Consider the following 18,718-nt stretch of genomic DNA (forward strand, 5'->3'; position numbering starts at 1 on the left):
ATACAAATCATATGCTACAGAAGAGCTGTAGCCAGCCCGACCTTTAGCTGAAATTATTGATGATTTGCCGATTGATTACCAATTTTCTTTAATGAATAACTAGAAATGTATTCATGTCGTCCTTATGTGCTCTCTGTTGTTGGCTCCATCTCTAACCAGTGCCACGTCCATTTAAACCATAAAGGATGGCTGGGATCTGGGGAGCAGACGGTGATTTTGGCTGCAGTTTCTCAGTGTTTGGCGCGAACATCCTGGATCTCTTTCAAAACCTCCTCTGAGTTGAAGCTTAACCAATGACCACAATGGACATCTCACTGTGTCAATATTTATCTTATGTACTTTTGTTTACTTGACAATACACCTCTCTCTTGGTCCCAAAACAGGTTTCAAGTACAAATCATTTCTCTCTAGACTCAACATCCTGTTGTTACACTACAAGGGTTGGACAATATATACATTTTGGGATATGAGACAAGATATTTTCTTCGATTCTGAATATCGGAATATCAAGATATGGCATAATTGTTGTCTTTTCCAAGTTTTTAAATTGTGTATTATGTATCTTTACCCACTTAGTCATTATATTCACATTACTGATGGTTATTATAATTGTTTTATCTCATTGTGTAAGTATGTTTTGAAATTAGAAACCCTACAATATTATAGCAATATCCAAGTATTTGATCAACAAATTCATATTTGTATGATATATAAGTGTGTGTTTGTGATGTTATTGGCACGGTGATACAAAACTGCTCCTGATTAAGGAGAAATACAGCAGTAACATGTCAGAAAGCAAACACAACAATAAGGTTTGTTTCTTTTTTTGAACACAAGAGTTTTATTTTATTGCAGCAGTGACTGCAAACGATGCAAGTTTATCACAAGCTGCCATGAGATACACTTTTAAGTATTTTCTCTCAGACAGGTTTAACCACTGTCGATCACAATAAACCACACCAATAGTTCCTTGGCTGCCCCTGTGGTGGCGGTTGAACGCTTTGTAAAATAACTCAATTAAATACGGCAACAGAAAGATGATAGCAGCTAAAATGATTAACTCATTCAACACAGCCAAACATTAGTACTTATTAGTGTCTGTCTGTACATGTTATGCTCTCAAAGAATTCAAAGCCTGGCATTTGTCTTGTAATTTACTCTGACGCCTCTAACTTGGCCATTTCACATTTCAATGCAAATCGAAAAAAAACAAACCTCTTTAAAATAAATCTACAAAATATATAAAATTGCATCTTTCTGTATATTCACTGCATGTTGGCCTTTTAGTCAATTTGTTTTGCTACATTTTGTGCAATATCTTCAATATCCCCAAATCCAGAAACTGTAGCAAAGAAAAACCATAAATAAATAATTAATACAACATACTGTCTCATAAACAAATCGTCAATACAATCATAAGCAAACCGTATGAATGAATTCGGGAGTGATGACTTCTTTATGCATTATGAGCAGTTCAAAGTCGGTGATATGTCCGGGGGGAAGAAAGGGGGTTAATGCATGTTCACGTGTCATCATAAGAAAAATCTTAAAAATATATGTGCATGCCTCTTTCTTAAAGTGTCTTAAATCGATTAATAATGTCTCCTAGTGAAGTGTATAGCCCAAATATGTTTAAACTGGTCACATTGTGTGGAAATTGCTGTGGTTTCATATGTAAACTCTACAGAGGACCCTGATGCTCGTGTGTGGCCACCGATGAAAGTGCATGGTGAGAGAAAGTGACCTGTGAGTGCTGGATTCCTGTAATCTCATTGCTGTCAACCTTTTCTCTTGCAGGCTAACTCAGCCCTGCAGTGCAGCTGTCTCCTCTGTGAGAATAACGTCATGTTGAGTCCAGCTACTTTAAAGCAAAAGTCAACATGGATATGGACAGCCGCGGAAAAGATGGGGGAAGGAAGGGGAAGTTGTAGAAAGGAAATAATAAAAGGGGTAAAAACAGGAGGACGATGATAGGGTGGAGGATGATGAAGAGATCAGAACTCTTCCTCGTCTCCTTGTGCCCCGTCGTCGATGTCTTCATCCTCTGGTGGTGCAAAGCCCTCCTGTGGAAGCAGGCTGAGGTCAGTGTACGTCAGGATGAGAAACAAAACATGATTCACCAGAGCCGGGGGAGGGTGGATTATAATCAGAGAAAAAAAAAGAATGACCTTGTGAATTTACTAGAAAATGGAAGTGAATAGTCAGAGAATGTACCAAATTCTTTTGTAAATTTATAACAATACTCAAATGTTTTTTTCTTACATTATACCCCCTCCCCCCGGCTCCGAAGGTTATTTATTTTATCTACAATGTCCCTAATATGCCGAGGTGTAAATCTCTACTGGTTGGTGTTACTGCAGATGTCCTTGTTCGTTCTGCCAGATCAGATCCTTGTATTTCACCTTGACATGAAGCTTTAATTTGTTTCCATCAGACCTCTGAGTCAGCTTAAAGATACTGCAGTTGGCTTTCTGCAGCACGCTGATATTTTTAAAACTCATGTAAATGGGAAAACAGGTTTCAAAGAAAGCAGATTCAGAGGTTTAATCGCTACTTGCTAAACTATTAATGCATAATTCTGTACACATTAACTAACTCATGACTATCCAGGAACTTCTCTAAGTCTTCCTAAGACATTCTCACAAGAAACTCTAAAGTAATTTCTCTTCTGTATTGTTGCACCTACTAAACCAGTGATTCTCAAATGGGGGTACGCGGACCCCTAGAGGTATGTCGGGGGTACTGCAGGGGGTATGTGAGGTTAAAAATAAAATAAAAAGGTTAATTAAAAAAATACCATGCATGATTACAAAAATAATCTTAGTACAATAAGTTAAATAGAAAACAAAATTGTATATAAAATATTCCTAGAACCACTTATATAAACATGTTACATTTGTGTATTGTATTTCTAGTTTTTCATAATATATTATTTTGTTCACTGGTTTGTTAAACATATATTACTTCAATTGAAAAACTCCTTGGAAAAATCTGTTTTTAATTTGTTTTCGATGGAACATCACTATATTGTAATTATTTATATAGGCTTTTTCTGTCAAAAATGTCCGGGGTCGGTCAGGGGGTACTTGGCTGAGAAAAGTTTGAGAAGCACTGCACTAAACAATATTAATAGAAAACTGAGAACCATCTCTCTTCCATCGTTCAGCTTAAAAAGTATTATTAATTTGGCATGTAAGCAAATATTATTAACGTGTTAAATCTTGTGTCCTGTAATTTGAATGTGTTTACCTCTGTACTGTAAAGCACATCCATGATTTTGTTGAAGATTGGGTTTTCACTTTCGCTGTCCTGGCAGAGGACCTCAATGTCTCTCAGCTTTCCGAAGTAGAAGTCTCTCTCCTTCTCCAGTCCGTCTATAGTCAGCTTCAGGTCCGACAGCTGTGTGCAGAGAGAGGAGGGGTTTGGGTGCTCTCAATATGAAACAGGGCTTTCAGAGAAACTTCATAAACATAATTAGGTACCATTAATCATGCAATTTAATTATAAACCTGCACTGTTGGGTAACTACTACTTCTACGTATAGAAGACTGTTACGTGCCAGGCAGGCTGTACTTGTGTGGTTTTCCTTCCCTCCTGTGTTTCTCTCTTCTCCCTAGCCTCATCCCAATACCCCTCCTCGACTCCTCTCTTCCCCTCCTCCGGGACTTGACCCGGAAATCGATCAAGACACTCCATTTTGAAGGACGTCCCAATAGCTGAAATGCACATGGAGGAGTCGAGGAGGGGTGAGGGAGGAGGTGTGCGGGAGGAGGTGTGCGGGAGGAGGTGTGCGGGAGGAGACAAAAGGGAGGATACACGCGAGCAGACTACGCGGAAGTGTTTTCACTACTCGCGTATAAAAGCCCCGCCCCCACCTTCACAGCTGGTCGATTTCAACAGAGGAAAACCGACAACTGGAAGATGAGTGGAAAAGCGTCACATAAATGTATAAGTGCTCACAGCTCCGTGGGAATTATTATGTGCAATTCATTTCTAAAAGGCTTTCACATTACTATAATTACTTTTTTATTTAAATGTAGGCTACATTTTACACCAAAACGGAACACAAAAGCAGGACCAACCATCATACATTGACTAACAAGAGAAAGATTCATTCATTTAAATAAATATTTAACAACAAATGGGCCGGTTCTAAAGGGTTATTCAGTTAAGCCCGACGAGAGGGGATACAGCTGGGCACATGTCATCATTAACAGACGTCGTAGAAGAGTGACATTTGAGTGAACGAGGACGTCCCAATTAATACCTGAGGACTCCTCTGTCCTCGCGTCACCTCCTCGTGTCCCTCGCTTGCATCTTACGGAGGCGGAGCTAAGATGCAAGGAAGGGACGCGAGTGAGGGAAAGGAGGAGTCGAGGAGGGGTATTGGGATGAGGCTCCTGTCTTCTGCACAGCTAATCAGCAGCTGATCGGTATCTGCCTGTGCACCTGAGTCTGATGGCTGATTGGATCCTCTCACCCTCAGCTGGCCTATCAGCAGCCAGCGCCGACCATAAAGGAGGCACCCAGGAAGTCTTCTCTCTCTCACTCTGGGCCTGTTGCTGATTGAGGAGCCTGCAATTGACTGCAGTGTTTAGCAACTCATGCTCCTGGTATTGTCTGTAGTGATGGCAAAATGAAGCTTTGAATGAAGCGTCGAACCACTTGGACAATTGTGTCGGAAATAGGTTCATTTCTCGAAGCTTCAGTTACAGCGACCTCTCCTGGCGAAGTGCAAGGCTGCAGTGGGTTTAACGTATCTTTGCCTTGAAAAATATTCGATGCACACACACACACTAAGACTGAATATCATGTTCTATTTGCAATTAAAGATTGATAATTGTGTGTATTGGGTTATTGAGAAGAGACTAGAGAGTGCTGGACGTGTTTTTGGGCGGAGACGGCCTTTTATCAGTTATTAAAGTTGAAAAGCAATGATTAAAATACATCTATTCCGGGCTTTGAACAAGGTGCGCGGAGGACATCGCCGCATTCGGTGCCGCCGGCTCGACCCACTGGGCTATCTATTGCTTGAAATATTTAACTGTTTTTATATTACTGATAATTGTCTTTTTGTTCACAACTTCTCCACATTTCGAAGTGTTTCCCAGAACGACCGATCTTACTTCCTGGCTTGCTCTATAATGATATCAAATGCAATACCAACAACAACTCAACAGCAACAACGCAAACTACGACAACAACCCACACATTGTGCATTGTTTAGAGCAGACATAAAGTGTTGAAGCACTCAAGTTTGAAACTGTTTCAACCTGTCAGAATCGAGACGAGGCAGTGCATTGAATCGCGTGAATGGACCGTGAACCAGTCAACTGATTCATTCAGGAAATGAAGCAGTTGCTGGTTCGGACGTCATATGTCACGTGATTTGAAGCATGCTTCGAAGCACTGCTTCTATGGAATAGGAAGTCCAGGGTTGAAGCTCCGTTCGAAGCTTCAGTGTCAAACTGCCATCACTAGTCTGGGGTACCCTGTACATTTCTCACCACGTAGCTAACTAATGTTTAGACACACTAGGTTAGCAGCTTGTTGCCACCCCTGTATATTGTTTTGTCAAATTCTTTGTAGTTTAGTTAGTGAGGGTTTTTTTGTTTGAGTTTTGGTTTCGAAGGGTAGATGTAGAGATAGGCCTGGTTTTGTTATGCTTGTTTCTTTTGTTTGGCACAATCCTTTGACTCCTCCTCCTCCTCCTCCTCCTCCTCCTCCTCACCAACAGAGTGTTTCAATGATATGTCCGTTCGGTTCGGGGTTTACACAAAATAAACCTTTTGTCAACTGTTACGCTGACTCCCTCATTTTTATTGGTTGTATGTTATTGTCTCCAGGTCCCCTAGGCCTTAGTGGGGACGTAACAAAGACATTTCTGAACAAAATGGATGAATATCGCTATCAAACACTGATAACAAAATAATAATAATGCTGCTTATAATAATAATAATAATAATAATAACTATCTCTAAATATAGAAACAAGTTATTCTTTCATATTCATTTTTTGTATTATTGTTTCACATCCTTTACTTTATCTGATTGTATTAACATTTCAATCTGTGAGGTCTCCCTGAATGTTCGATGTTGAGGGAGGGGGGAGGGGAGTGTTATTTCCCCATGTGTTAATGTATGTATATAAAAAAACCCGATAAAAATCATGTTAAAAAATAAAAGAAATGTCTGAACAGGTGCATCCGTCGGTACCTGCTGGTGGAGCTCCACGAGTTCAGAGTCCCCCCCGTTACGGGACGTGTTATTGGATTTGCGGGGCGCTGCTACAATGATCTGCTTCTGTGGCGGGGGGGCAGGTTTTGGTACTGTAGGGGAAGTCCTCACAGGGCCTGGAAGACAGAAACATACACACACATGTTTATATATCTGCACTGTGTTGTCTTTAGTCTGTCAGATTCACTTCATTTTACCCAATGCAGCTGCAACCAGTCAATTATATGAGAATACATGTGACCCAAAATTATTTGTATGTTTTAAGTGTCCCACGATTCAATAAGGTCAGACTGAAGCACTCCTTTGTGCATCAGTCAATCCTCACAGTAAACACAGAGCTGAATCCCAGATCAAATGCACGCTGAAGGGTCATGAAAATACTGATTGTGCTGTTATGTTAAATGTTTGTGTTTCATGTACTGTGTCTATGTTGGTGTTGGACATGGAGCTGCTGTGATGCAAGTCAAATGTCAGACTTGATCTGACCAATAAAGTAATATCGTATCGTAAGTCATTCTTACTCTCTGTACTAAAGGGTTGTGTTGGGAGAAAAACAATGAAAAGTTGCGAAGAAGGAACATGTTTGCAGAGATTTGAATATCTCTTTTCAGCCTATTCATATATTAATGAAACCTTTAAAACTTCTGAATGTTGCAAATACATTTAATGAGATATCAAGATTTTAAACTCTGGGTTCAACCTTTTTCTCTCCAACTTAGAACAAAGCAAATAAGATATCATACTCATCGCATACAAAAACAACTCAACACTTACCCTAACCTAAACCGACTTCCTACCTTACAACGTTAAAGCCAAGTCATTCCTGTCAACAAGTCCCTTCAAGAGATAAGGAGAGGCCTGTAACTGTTTCTAACATAAAAGTACAAAAGGAAACCCACACACATGCACAAACACTCACAGATTATTGATACATGTCTTTGCGGTTTGCTTTGATGTTATTACCTTGAATAACAATTCACGTGTCACGACTGGAATACTTCACTGCTAACATTGTTTGATTTGACGCACTTGTTGTTCTCTAATATACCGTAACTTTGGTTGGACGTCTTCTTTTTCCTGCCTTGCAACTTATTTACATGCAGCACATTCAAATATTGATTGGCAGACAGACCAACAACTTGTGAGTCATAGCAGGAAACCTTGTGAAGGCTGCTTTTGTAGAGACAATGTCCAACATACTTGTGAGACTGAATGAAACAATTAAAATGTACCTTAAATCAATAAACAGTTTGAATGAAGAAAAAGTCACTCTGCGCGCACACACACACACACACACGATGCAGCAGATGTTACCTGAGCGAGAGGGGGGTCTTTTAGGTTTGCTGGGACTGTGTGCACCTGGGTTAGAGGTGGGGATGTTTTTCCATGAAGACGTGAAACCAATGAAATGAAGCCTTTGAGTTCTCTCACACACACACACACACACACACACACACCACACCACACCACACACGGACACACACACAACACACACAGCACCGCACCACACACACACGAACCACACACAACACACACACACACACACACACACACACACACCACACACACACCACACACACACACACACCACACACACAAAAACACACACACAAAACACACCACACACAACACACACACACACACACACACACACACACACACACACACACACACACACACACACACACACACACACACACACACACACACACACACACACACACACACACACACACACACACACACACACACACACACACACACACACACACACACACACACACACAGATATAGATAGTGAAGTGTGTGTTGTACCTGGGTTTGGTGGAGGCGGCGTTCCCTCCTGGCCCTGCCGTGACATTAAAGGGTCGTATTCTTTCCCGTCGAAGTTGGCATCGAAAAACTTCTTAAACCACTGAAGGAACTCAAAGTTGTCCTGAAACTTTCCTTTAACCAGACGCTCCACTGGGATGATCTGAGGGAAAAACAGAGAGAGAGAGAGGGATGAGTTTTCTTTAAGGTTTGGCTATGACATTTCACAAAATAGTGATAAACCTTTGTCCTAGTTTTTCAAATTCCGAGGCTAAGTCTTTATATGTCTCGTTTCGTCAGACCAAAACCAGAAGCTAAATCTTAATTTAGCAAATTTCTGCATGAAAGGTAGTTGGTTGTAGTAATATATTTTCTGTCTATCAACTAACCTATTAGTCGAAAAATTGCTGCAGCTCTAATGGTCTATAAAATATGTTCTAAACAGCAGATAAGACACACTGTACCCCTGGATACAGATATAAAGAAAATGCTACTGCAATAAAAACAGTTTGCGATCAAGGGTCACTACTATATGAAATTACAATAACAACAACATTACAATATCCAATTACAAAATCTGGGGATAAGATGATACTTGGCCACACACAGAAGGCTATATTTAAAGGGGACCTATCATGCAAAATACACTTTTTGATGTATTTTATACATAAATATGTGTCCTCGGTGTGTCAGGGAACTCACGCAGCGTCAGAAAATAAAACTCCTCCGTACCCAAATCTCTAAAAACGGGGAACAACGGAGCTGATCCAGATTTGCGTCCGATATGACGTAATATCGGAAATGTGGACCCACGGCCCAATCAGAAACGTTGCTATCAGAAACAATGCCTGACTGTTTTGGACGTAATAGAGAACCACAGTGTCGCGTCCTAAAACCCGGAAGTAAACTCCTTCCGGTTCCTTCGTCAAAAAGCAATGCAATTTTCTCCGTAGGATTTTGGAAAATAGCTGGAAATCAGGTCTGTGGTTGAAACACATTTAAGAGACGGATCACGTTTTGTTCAGCCGGATAATCTCCACATGTCTCTTCTACTTTTATCATTTTGTAATCATAAATCTAGTCGCCAGAAGCAAAATGCTAACGTTATGCTATAAAGGAACTACAGCAGGGTCGCTGCTTCAACGTCACGCCGACTTAAGATCCATATTCAAAACTACAGATTGTAAATGGAACGAGTTGAAGCGTTTGTTTGAACAGTTTGCAGGAGGCAGGGACTTGCTTTCAAGCAGAACAGAAACTAACTTAGAGGAGTGTTTACGTGTTCGGCGTAATGACGTACAACGGCCTCGACAACTTCTGTAGTCCTGTTCAGCCACTTGTTAACAACCATCGTTTTTCAGACACGTAAACTCTTCAAAAATCACAAGTGGGGTCACTGCTGATGGATTTAATGTCGTAGAACAAAACGTGATCCGTCTCTTCAATGTGTCTCAACCACAGACCTCATTTCCAGCTATTTTCCTAAACCCTATGGAGGAATCCCATTGCTTTTGTCGAAGGAACCGGCAGTGGTAAAAATGCTAACTTCCTTCCGGGTTTTAGGACACGTCACTGCGGTTCTCTATATGGTCTGTGTTCACATTAGCATCGCTAACACTCAGAGCTAACCTGTACTGGAGAGCATGTGTGTGAAGAAGCAGGAAATAGAAAGGAACTCACCTTGCGGTATAACCGGCAAGAGAGAAAGCCTTTGAGCTCCAAACTGTTTCAGAGATAATCCTTGATAATCCATGATATGGCGTTTCATCACGGCAGCATTTAGTTTAGACAGTAGCTGCCGGGTCCCTCATGAGCTCAGACCCCTCCCTTTTTATTTGTTATCAAAAACGTTTTTTTTTAAAGCTTTATACCCAAAATCAGCACTTTTGAAACAGGAAGTGAAATAGAGTGATATGAGGCATGGCTAGAATGGGTGATCTGTTTGGTATTTTGAGCAAAACACTAAATACACATGTTTTTTACATATTTGTATATATCTGAGACCTATATGCTATTGCCTAAAAATAGCATGTTGGTGACCTTTAAGATACTGACTATGTATTCACAACGTTTCCTGTTTAATTGATCATTTTTGCACATCACCCCTTCTATCACTCCTCTTATTTCTGTCGAATTAGAGTCAGAAATACCTTTACCCTTCTTTTTTAACTGTAACTCAATAATGATCCTTTCTTGTGTGTGTGTGTGTGTGTGTGTGTGTGTGTGTGTGTGTGTGTGTGTGTGTGTGTGTGTGGGGTGTGTGTGTGTGTGTGTGTTCTCACCTTGTCCACATTCATTCTCTTGAATGAACCCTGTAAGACTTTGAAATTGTGGATGTATTCATGTTCCAGTTTAGCGTTAAACTTCACTTTCTTCATTAATATGCACCCAGGAAACAGCATGTCCATCAACTGACAGTAAGCAGCACCTTGAGGGACAAACAAACATTTAGTTTAAGAGCTTGATGTACATTTGGAATTTAATTTCAAGACCTTTATTTATTATACTCTTATACTGTTTGTTTTTTATAGCGCATGGTGGAAAGGAGCAGGGAGAAGAACATCTTATTTTACCTGCCCCTTCTTACAAAACAAAAAAATTAAATAACCATTAAAAAGTAAAATAAAAGCAATATTCTTTCGGTCATTTACAAATACTGAAACATAAAACCTGAACATACTTTCTAATTACACTTTCTTTATACATTTTCTATACATAAAAATATTCTAACAGCCCTTCAAATCATTCTGCAAAGAATCCAACTTCTTTACGCCGACTACAGAGACACACATCTGCTTTAAAGGTAGTGCGTGCAAACTGATGCTTAAAATGTAATTTAAACCTTTAACCTTATAAAGAAGTGGTTGTGTGTGTGCTCACCTGAACAGAGATGCTCGATCTTTGTGAGAGTGAGCTGCAGAGAGTCGTTGACCCACGCTAACATGTCATGACGACTCAGGTTCTCTATAGTCATAGAGGTGGAGACGACATTCACCGCCATCCTCCTGAGGCACACACACACACACACACACACACACACACACACACACACACACACACACACACACACACACACACACACACACACACACACACACACACACACACACACACACACACACACACACACACACACACACACACACACACACACACACACACACACACACACACACAAAAAGACATAGCATTTAACAATACAAATTAAAAGACTGGAAATACACATTCCAAAATGTAAACTTCTCAATAGAAATAACATTTCCGTTTACAGTAACGAAATATAAAGCAGGATTTGATACATAAGTATGTGAGGAATATGAAATATTAGATTGGATATACATGTAAAATGTACAGTGTGATTTAAAGTCCAGTTGTCCAAGAAGCTATGGAGCAACTGTGTTTGTATATAACATATAGAGGGCTGTATGGAAATACATTTGTTTTATTCAAAGCTTCTATTAATGGTGTTACCGAGTGAAAAGATCTGTCTCTTACAGACAGAACGACTGCAATAAAAAAAAAGACTACCATAAATAAAGATACTGTGCTGGATCATTATAGTACAGCAGATGTGAATGAATTGTGCTTTTGATGATAAAAACATGACATTTGACACACTGTTAGAGGAAGGAAGATTTTTGGCTATAGGGCCATCGCATATTTGTCCAATGGCGCCAAATGGCCGCCATTGATAGAATGTAGCTAACTACATGTATCTGGTATTCAGGGACCAAAATACACAGTCAAACCATTAACATATGTATTATGGTGAAGTATTACATGTTACTAGGGATGCTCCGATCGGGAATTTTGGGGCCGATTGCCGGAATAAGTATCGGCCCATACCAATCGCCGATCCGATCATAGGGTGGGTGGGGGCTATGGGGATCTTCCATTTAAAGTGATGTTTGTGAGTCAAATGTACAACTTGCGAATGTTGTATAAGTCAAATTGCCAATTGCCATATTAAAACATCAGCTGCAATTCACGACATGAAGAAGGCAGTCTCTGCAGAGCATATAGGCTAATGGAGATGCAGTTATTTCCAGCATTCTTTATTTACCATTCATTCAAGTATGTTATGCCTTTGATCTGCTGATGTACAGGAGGAAGAGTGATACACTATCTGTCTAGTTGCCTTACATAACAGTTAAAGTTTACAGCCTAAAAAACATGGAGCATTTTTTTCCCCTTTTATTCATTTTTATGTCTATTTGCACATTTCATGGTGACGATCAGCCTCTCCCCTTAACTCCTAACAGTCATCATCATGTCAACCACAACACAGAGAAATACTGATAGAAATGTGTGTGTAGTTGTTGATACATTGCTGACAGAGGGAACTAGAATACAGATTTAAGAAATATCAGTTTTTGAGCATGTCATAAGCATGTTTTGTCTTGACTATATTATAATAAAACAATATAGTATTTTTATTATTGAATTGATTATGATTATTAGTAGAAGTAGTTTATTTGCATTAATTATATTTGAATCTTTATGAGGCTAGTATTTGGCAGGAAATGCAGACGTATTCACCTGTAAACGAATACTGAACGACATACATGCACATTTACCTCACTGTATAAAAAAGTAACTGTTGATAATAATAATAAACAGGAATTATATTTGCAAACATTTTTTCACTCCTGTCGGTTGGGGGGGGGGGGGGGGGGCCTCATCTCACAATGTCGCTTGGGGCCCCAAGTTAGCAAGGGGCGGCCCTGATGTTACGTAATATATATGTAATATTACAGGTTTTCAACTAAATGCAGATTTAGTTCTGAAAACACAGTCCACCACAGTGGCAAAGGGCAGTGCACTGAATTGCTGCCTTGACACATTTGCATTGTCCACTGCACCCCTTTTTGCATCCATAATGGATGAGTTGGGGGTGTGAGTTCAGGGGCTGCAAACATCATCTGTCCCCAGCAGGCTCCATCCAGTTGTGTACGGAGTCTGGGGCTCTGGTGACATCATCAAACGTCATCCATGTATCCCACGCCGTCTTCTTGCCCCTGCCACCAAAAGATGACACAGTGTCACATCCAGTAAATGCATGGAACATTGGTAAGGCTATGCATCGATCTGGACCTAGTGACCTCGCCATCTCATGAGCTGCTAAATGCCGAAAACTCTTCCCAGCTCCAAAGGCAACCCACAGCTCAGTGATGTTGAGGCATTGGGCTGCTGTGACTGCCAGTACTACCACATCCGTGTCAACTGTGCGTATTGACACCTTGCTATACCCTTCCTTCACAGCATCTCCTAGGTGCAGTAGGATGCGGGTATCAGCCTCCTCATGTGTGCATGGTGGAGCAGCACCGTCTCTGGATCGCAGAGCTGCAGGGTTCTCTGTCAGGCCCACAGCACCACCATCACTTTTCACAGAGGCATTGTTCTGCTCGTGGGCCTGGTCAATGACAATAGCAGAGAAGCTGCGTGTCGTCTTCTTCACACCAAAGTTTCCTTTCAGAAACTGCCCATGGACATCAGGATGGTTATCTTTTAGCACAATAATGTCACGCAAGTGGACTGGTGTCCATCCAGCATGGTGGGTGTGTCCCAGAGAAAGGAACCAAGGCACAATCTTGGTCAGGGCATTTATGAAGAGTAGGAAGTCAGCCTCTCTTATTGATCGCACATAGATCATCAACTCTATTTCCAGCTGCAGGATGATAGACCAGAAGTGGAACTGGGGACATGACACTGCTCTTGTCCACCCGCTACCCCTCCAGGAGGTCGCCAAGTACCTTGAGTGCTGCCATCAGTTGAGCCACAGCGTATAGAGGTTGATCCAGAGTGATCTGACCAGGATTCAGAATCTCCAATGCCTGCCTTGCCACATCGATGGAATGACGAATCATGGCCACAGATTTGGCCTGGTCGTAGAAGAGGGGAAGTAGAGAAGTGAGTGTGACAGTGCTCTCTGGTATTGTATGACCGCACTAGCAGCCAGGAGTCAGTCAATCAGGCACGCAAGCAGCTCTTCACCCAGAAAGGTAGAATAATGGAAGGACTCCCCCCAACACAAGCAGCATTGATTCAACACACAAAGAGAGCTGCCTTCCAAGCTGGTCACTGCTGGGGACAGATGATGTTTGCAGCCCCTGAACTCCCACCCCCAGGTGGAAAAGGAAGGCCACAGGTGGATGGGAAGTTTACTGGACCACATTACCAGAAGCCACCCAGGCCTGGCGTGAACTCCTCCACTGTGGATGCAAAAAAAAAGACACTCACTCACTCACTCACTCACTCACTCACTCACTCACTCACTCACTCACTCACTCACTCACTCACTCACTCACTCACTCACTCACTCACTCACTCACTCTCTCACTCACTCTCTCTCTCTTTACTCACCTACGCTGGGTGTGTGTTTGGTGTGAACTCTTCAAAGGGGGTTGTGGTAGACCACCTCACAGAGAGACCTGGAGATAGAAACCAGTATCATGTTATACATCTGTGGTAACAAAAATGAAACTGCAATATAAAAGAAAATAATACTTCTAATTAGTTTTACTGCCAACTCTTAAAATCTATCATTATTTAACAATGATCCATCACATTTTTGGATTTTAAAATGTTCAAAAATGTTGGCTGTGTTAATGCACATGACATAAGTACTGGTGAGGGAGTTGAGTCTGTCTCTTATTTACGTCTTTAAATAAAATACACTGTGTAGCCAAAATGCATACATCTAGACTATAAATATGAAACTTTACTTCACGTGTTCAACCCATTGAAAACACACAATTCTTGACCTTTTACAGCAAAACATAATGCACTCTATTATTCCAGCCCCTCCATCTAGACCCCTGGCTTCTTAGTTGTATTTTTAACGTTTTTTTTAACCAGATTAAGCCATGTTTGCCCATGAGGCAAAAACAAGCTATTGTCCTAGTTTCCTGCACAACTGTTTCACACTCAATGTTGTTGGTTATTATTGACTGTGATATTATAGTCTGTGAATATAAAACGAATTATAAATAACATGCAGGAAATTATTAACTAAGTTTGTGTTTTCTAATTAAAAAATGGTGGTTTTATGTCGAAAAATATGGTTAGATTTCTGAAAATGAAGGGATTTTTCTAGGTAGGTATGATCAGGACATAGTGCTTTTGAAGTCATTCTGTCCTGTACATCAAAGCGACTTGTTATTAAAGTGGAACACAACTTCCTGTCCGCTTGTGAGTCTACTGAATGGTCAGTACAGTTTAGTGTCCTGTTCAGGAGCTCCCATCAGGTTAACAAGGAGAAACAGCAGATAAACTAGCAGTCATTCACTGGTCACTAATCTCTGCCTCAGTTTAATCCCTTTAGCCCGGGTTGAGCGTGTTGAAACCGGTCATGTTGCACAGAGGCAGCTGTGATCACCAGATATACAATCCAGCAGGCATTAAACAAACACAGCTACCATTTATCACACTGACTGCTCGGATAAGGAAACATCCAACAATAGCAAAGCATTTCCTGTGAACGGACTGCATGCAAATAACCCTGGTCCACGACGGACATTTTTTGCAACAATTTCTTAGATATGAAAATGATGATGTTTGGACCAGGACACCTCTGCAACATAAGTATAAATAAATGGTTCACACGTGAAAAATGTCATATATCAGATATCTAAAATCCACCAGTTTGCTAAATGTATACAATGCCAAGAACTATAAAGGAGTTGAGACACATTCAATTACATTTTGTAACGAGGTTGGCAGTAACATTAAACAGTGTGCTGTTTAACACAATGCCAAAACACATAAACAAGTTAAGTTTAGAATCATTATTTGCTCCTATGGGCTGCAAATATATATATACAAAACTAAATCTTAAAGGTCCCATGTCACACTTTTCTGGTTATTACCCGTCCCCTTGTTGTTATGAAGGTTTTTCTGCATGTGAACGGTCTGCAGAGTCACAAACCCTCAAAGTACACCCTGTAGCGAGTAAAACTCTAACACAGAGAAGACCTGTCTGTGCTGCCCCAGAACGCCTCGTTGGACATTCCTCATTTTCTTCCTGGGTACAGTGACGTGCCCGTACCCAAATGGACCAATCCGTGGAGCCGTTATGCTACGTCCGTGGAGCTGTTACGTTAAGACTTCCTCACACACACACAGACACAATCTTTTCTCAGCTGCAGCTCTGCCGATTTCTCCTCCCTGAGACGGCGAGACGCGGCGAGGCTTTGAGTCGGTGTGGAATCTGGGTGTGACCCTAGATAACAACCTGTCCTTCACTGCAAACATCGCTGCTACAACCCGTTGCTGCAGATACACGCTTTACAACATCAGGAAGATACGTCCCCAGCTGACACAGAAAGCGACTCAGGTTCTGGTCCAGGCTCTCGTCATCTCACGCCTAGACTACTGCAACTCCCTCCTGGCTGGTCTACCTGCATGTGCCATCCGACCTCTGCAGCTCATCCAGAATGCAGCGGCTCGTCTGGTCTTCAACCTTCCTAAATGTCTCCCACACCACTCCGCTCCTCCGCTCCCTTCACTGGCTTCCGGTAACTGCTAGAATCCACTTCAAGACACTGGTACTTGCTTACCATGCTGCTGAATGGATCTGGCCCTTCCTACATCCAGGACATGGTTAAACCGTACACCCCAGCGCGTGCACTCCGCTCTGCATCAGCCAAACGACTCGCTGCGCCCTCACTGCGAGGGGGACCCAAGTTCCCATCAGCAAAAACACGTGGGTTTGCTATCCTGGCTCCAGGATGGTGGAATGAGCTCCCATTGACATCAGGACAGCAGATAGCTTGCACATCTTCCGGCGCAGACTGAAAACTCATCTCTTTCGGACTCCACTTCGAGAGATAGAACTATTAACAAAGCACTTATATACTAATAAAGGACTGGCTTATCTAAAGCCAGTTGAGTAGCACTTGAAATGTTTGGCTCTATGAAACCTGATGTACTTATATGATTCTGTTTTCTTCAAGGTTGTGTCTTCCTGGTCGAATGTACTTATTGTAAGTCGCTTTGGATAAAAGCGTCAGCTAAATGTAATGCAATGTAATGTAATGTAATGTGTGTGAGCACACACACAAACTCCCAGCCAGGCTGCGGGTGTGTGTGTGTGTTCGGGCTGGGTTTAGCTGTGTCTCGCTGTCTCGCAGACGGACACTGGGCTCATAGGGAGGGGGGGGGCAGGAGCTCCAACAAGCCGTTTGGGACAGAGAGTGAATACACATACTATACAGAGATGCTGTGAGAAACCAATGTGAGTTTGGAAAATTGCAAAATATAAATGTATTCTAGTAGACCTCAACAATGGAATTATGATCAGTAGAAATGGCCATGACATGGGACCTTTAAGTACAGGTTAAGGGTTAGGGTTATAATATTGCAAATACTATCGACATTATTGCACATACATTTGAGAACATTGTAAGGATGTATTCCAAGATGACACATGGTAACAATTGTTCAGCATTAGGAACCATGCTCACTTGATCTGAGATACCTGAGGAAAACGTATTATAACTCCATAATAACTGATGAAAGTCATGCAGTATTTTGAGATGATTCTTATTTGATTTACCTTACTAAATATGTTTTTATTATTAAAATAGTGACATTTGACCACAAGAAAACAGCCTCAGGTGGACAGTTATTACACGTTGAGATGTTTATTCTCATATTCAGCAGATATAATAACCGTTAGAGTAGGTTATAACTACAGACGTTATAGTTATAAGTGATCATATTTTAATGTATCTTGCCAAACATGTTTATATTATCCAATAAACGAAATGTGACCACAAGTAAACAGCTTCAGGTGGACAGTTGTATTGTAGGCTACTTGGTGATGTTTATTCTCAGGAGATGTAATAAGGTCTGGCAGTTAAAGTAGGTTACAGACTATGTAGTAATTACACACGTAAACTATCCTGTGTGTTTGTAAATAACTCCTCATCCCGGTGTCGTACCGTTAACGAGTGTAGTGACAGTTGACGTTACAGCCGCTGTGTGACTGTCAAGCTGCTAGCTGTTAGCTAACACTGCTAACCTGTTCTGCGACTGACTGTTTATTTTTTAATGTACACACTTTCAATGAAATGTAATTTCACCATAATGACAGTAGAGAACTCAAAGTATTTCCAACTATAACTGACTTGTGTGTGTTTCCATCCGGACGTTACGCCCCTCTGAAGGCCCCTTTTCTGCCCCATAACACACGCACATTATCAATGACGGTATAACTGTCAGCCAACAAGACGACACAAGTATGTATGTGACATGTAAATGAAACAAGCCTTTAAATAAACTGATGTTGAACGTAAGGAAGCAGATTTTAAGTAAAGTTGAGTTAATGTTACTCACTGAAGTGCGACAGCGTCTCTCGGCTCACAGCAGTCCTGTTGTGTCTAAATGACGATGGGCTTTTCTGTTGCTATAACACCGCTGACTGCTGCGCACCCACCTAAGCCGCTTGGGCAGTGCGCATGCGCAGGGCAGTTGCAGCATTTTGCCGTTTTAATGGGAGAAACTGGTGTCCCCTTGAGCAGCCATGATGGAGATATTGCATCCCATGTTCGGTGCCATTGTGGTGGGAGAAGTATCCAGATATTTTGCTTAGGTATACATCGGTATAAACATACTAGCACCAGAAAGTCCCGCATTCAAAATGTTACTTAATAATTACTACTTACTAA

At 41.3% G+C, this 18,718-nt stretch overlaps 1 protein-coding gene across 2 annotated transcripts; it reads right to left on the bottom strand.

Annotated features, from left to right (window-relative positions):
• Positions 1-311: 311 nt before the first annotated feature.
• On the bottom strand, positions 312-18,478 carry LOC117535654 (microtubule-associated protein RP/EB family member 3-like). Of its 2 annotated transcripts, none has more exons than XM_034200191.1 (8): positions 18,387-18,478; positions 14,412-14,479; positions 10,929-11,053; positions 10,331-10,476; positions 8,052-8,211; positions 6,216-6,352; positions 3,250-3,399; positions 312-2,063 (listed from the first exon to the last, which is right to left on the bottom strand). In XM_034200191.1, the coding sequence occupies exons 3-8, from the start codon at positions 11,047-11,049 to the stop codon at positions 1,995-1,997; spliced, it is 783 nt and encodes a 260-aa protein (XP_034056082.1). In that variant the 5' UTR covers positions 11,050-11,053; positions 14,412-14,479; positions 18,387-18,478; the 3' UTR covers positions 312-1,994. The 2 variants fall into 2 exon arrangements, with proteins under 2 accessions (XP_034056082.1, XP_034056083.1); XM_034200192.1 differs by having other exon boundaries at positions 312-2,076.
• Positions 18,479-18,718: the final 240 nt, after the last annotated feature.

This window comes from Gymnodraco acuticeps, unplaced genomic scaffold (genome assembly GCF_902827175.1).
Source record: "Gymnodraco acuticeps unplaced genomic scaffold, fGymAcu1.1, whole genome shotgun sequence".
NCBI lineage: Eukaryota > Metazoa > Chordata > Actinopteri > Perciformes > Bathydraconidae > Gymnodraco > Gymnodraco acuticeps.

Excerpts from the sequence above, each read along its gene's own strand:
- LOC117535654 (XM_034200191.1), bottom strand. The coding sequence starts at position 11,049 with ATGGCGGTGAATGTCGTCTCCACCTCTATGACTATAGAGAACCTGAGT. Across the intron at positions 6,353-8,051 it reads GCCGCCTCCACCAAACCCAG|GCCCTGTGAGGACTTCCCCT; the intron begins GTACAACACACA and ends TCTGTCTTCCAG. Across the intron at positions 2,064-3,249 it reads ATGTGCTTTACAGTACAGAG|GAGGGCTTTGCACCACCAGA; the intron begins GTAAACACATTC and ends CTGCTTCCACAG.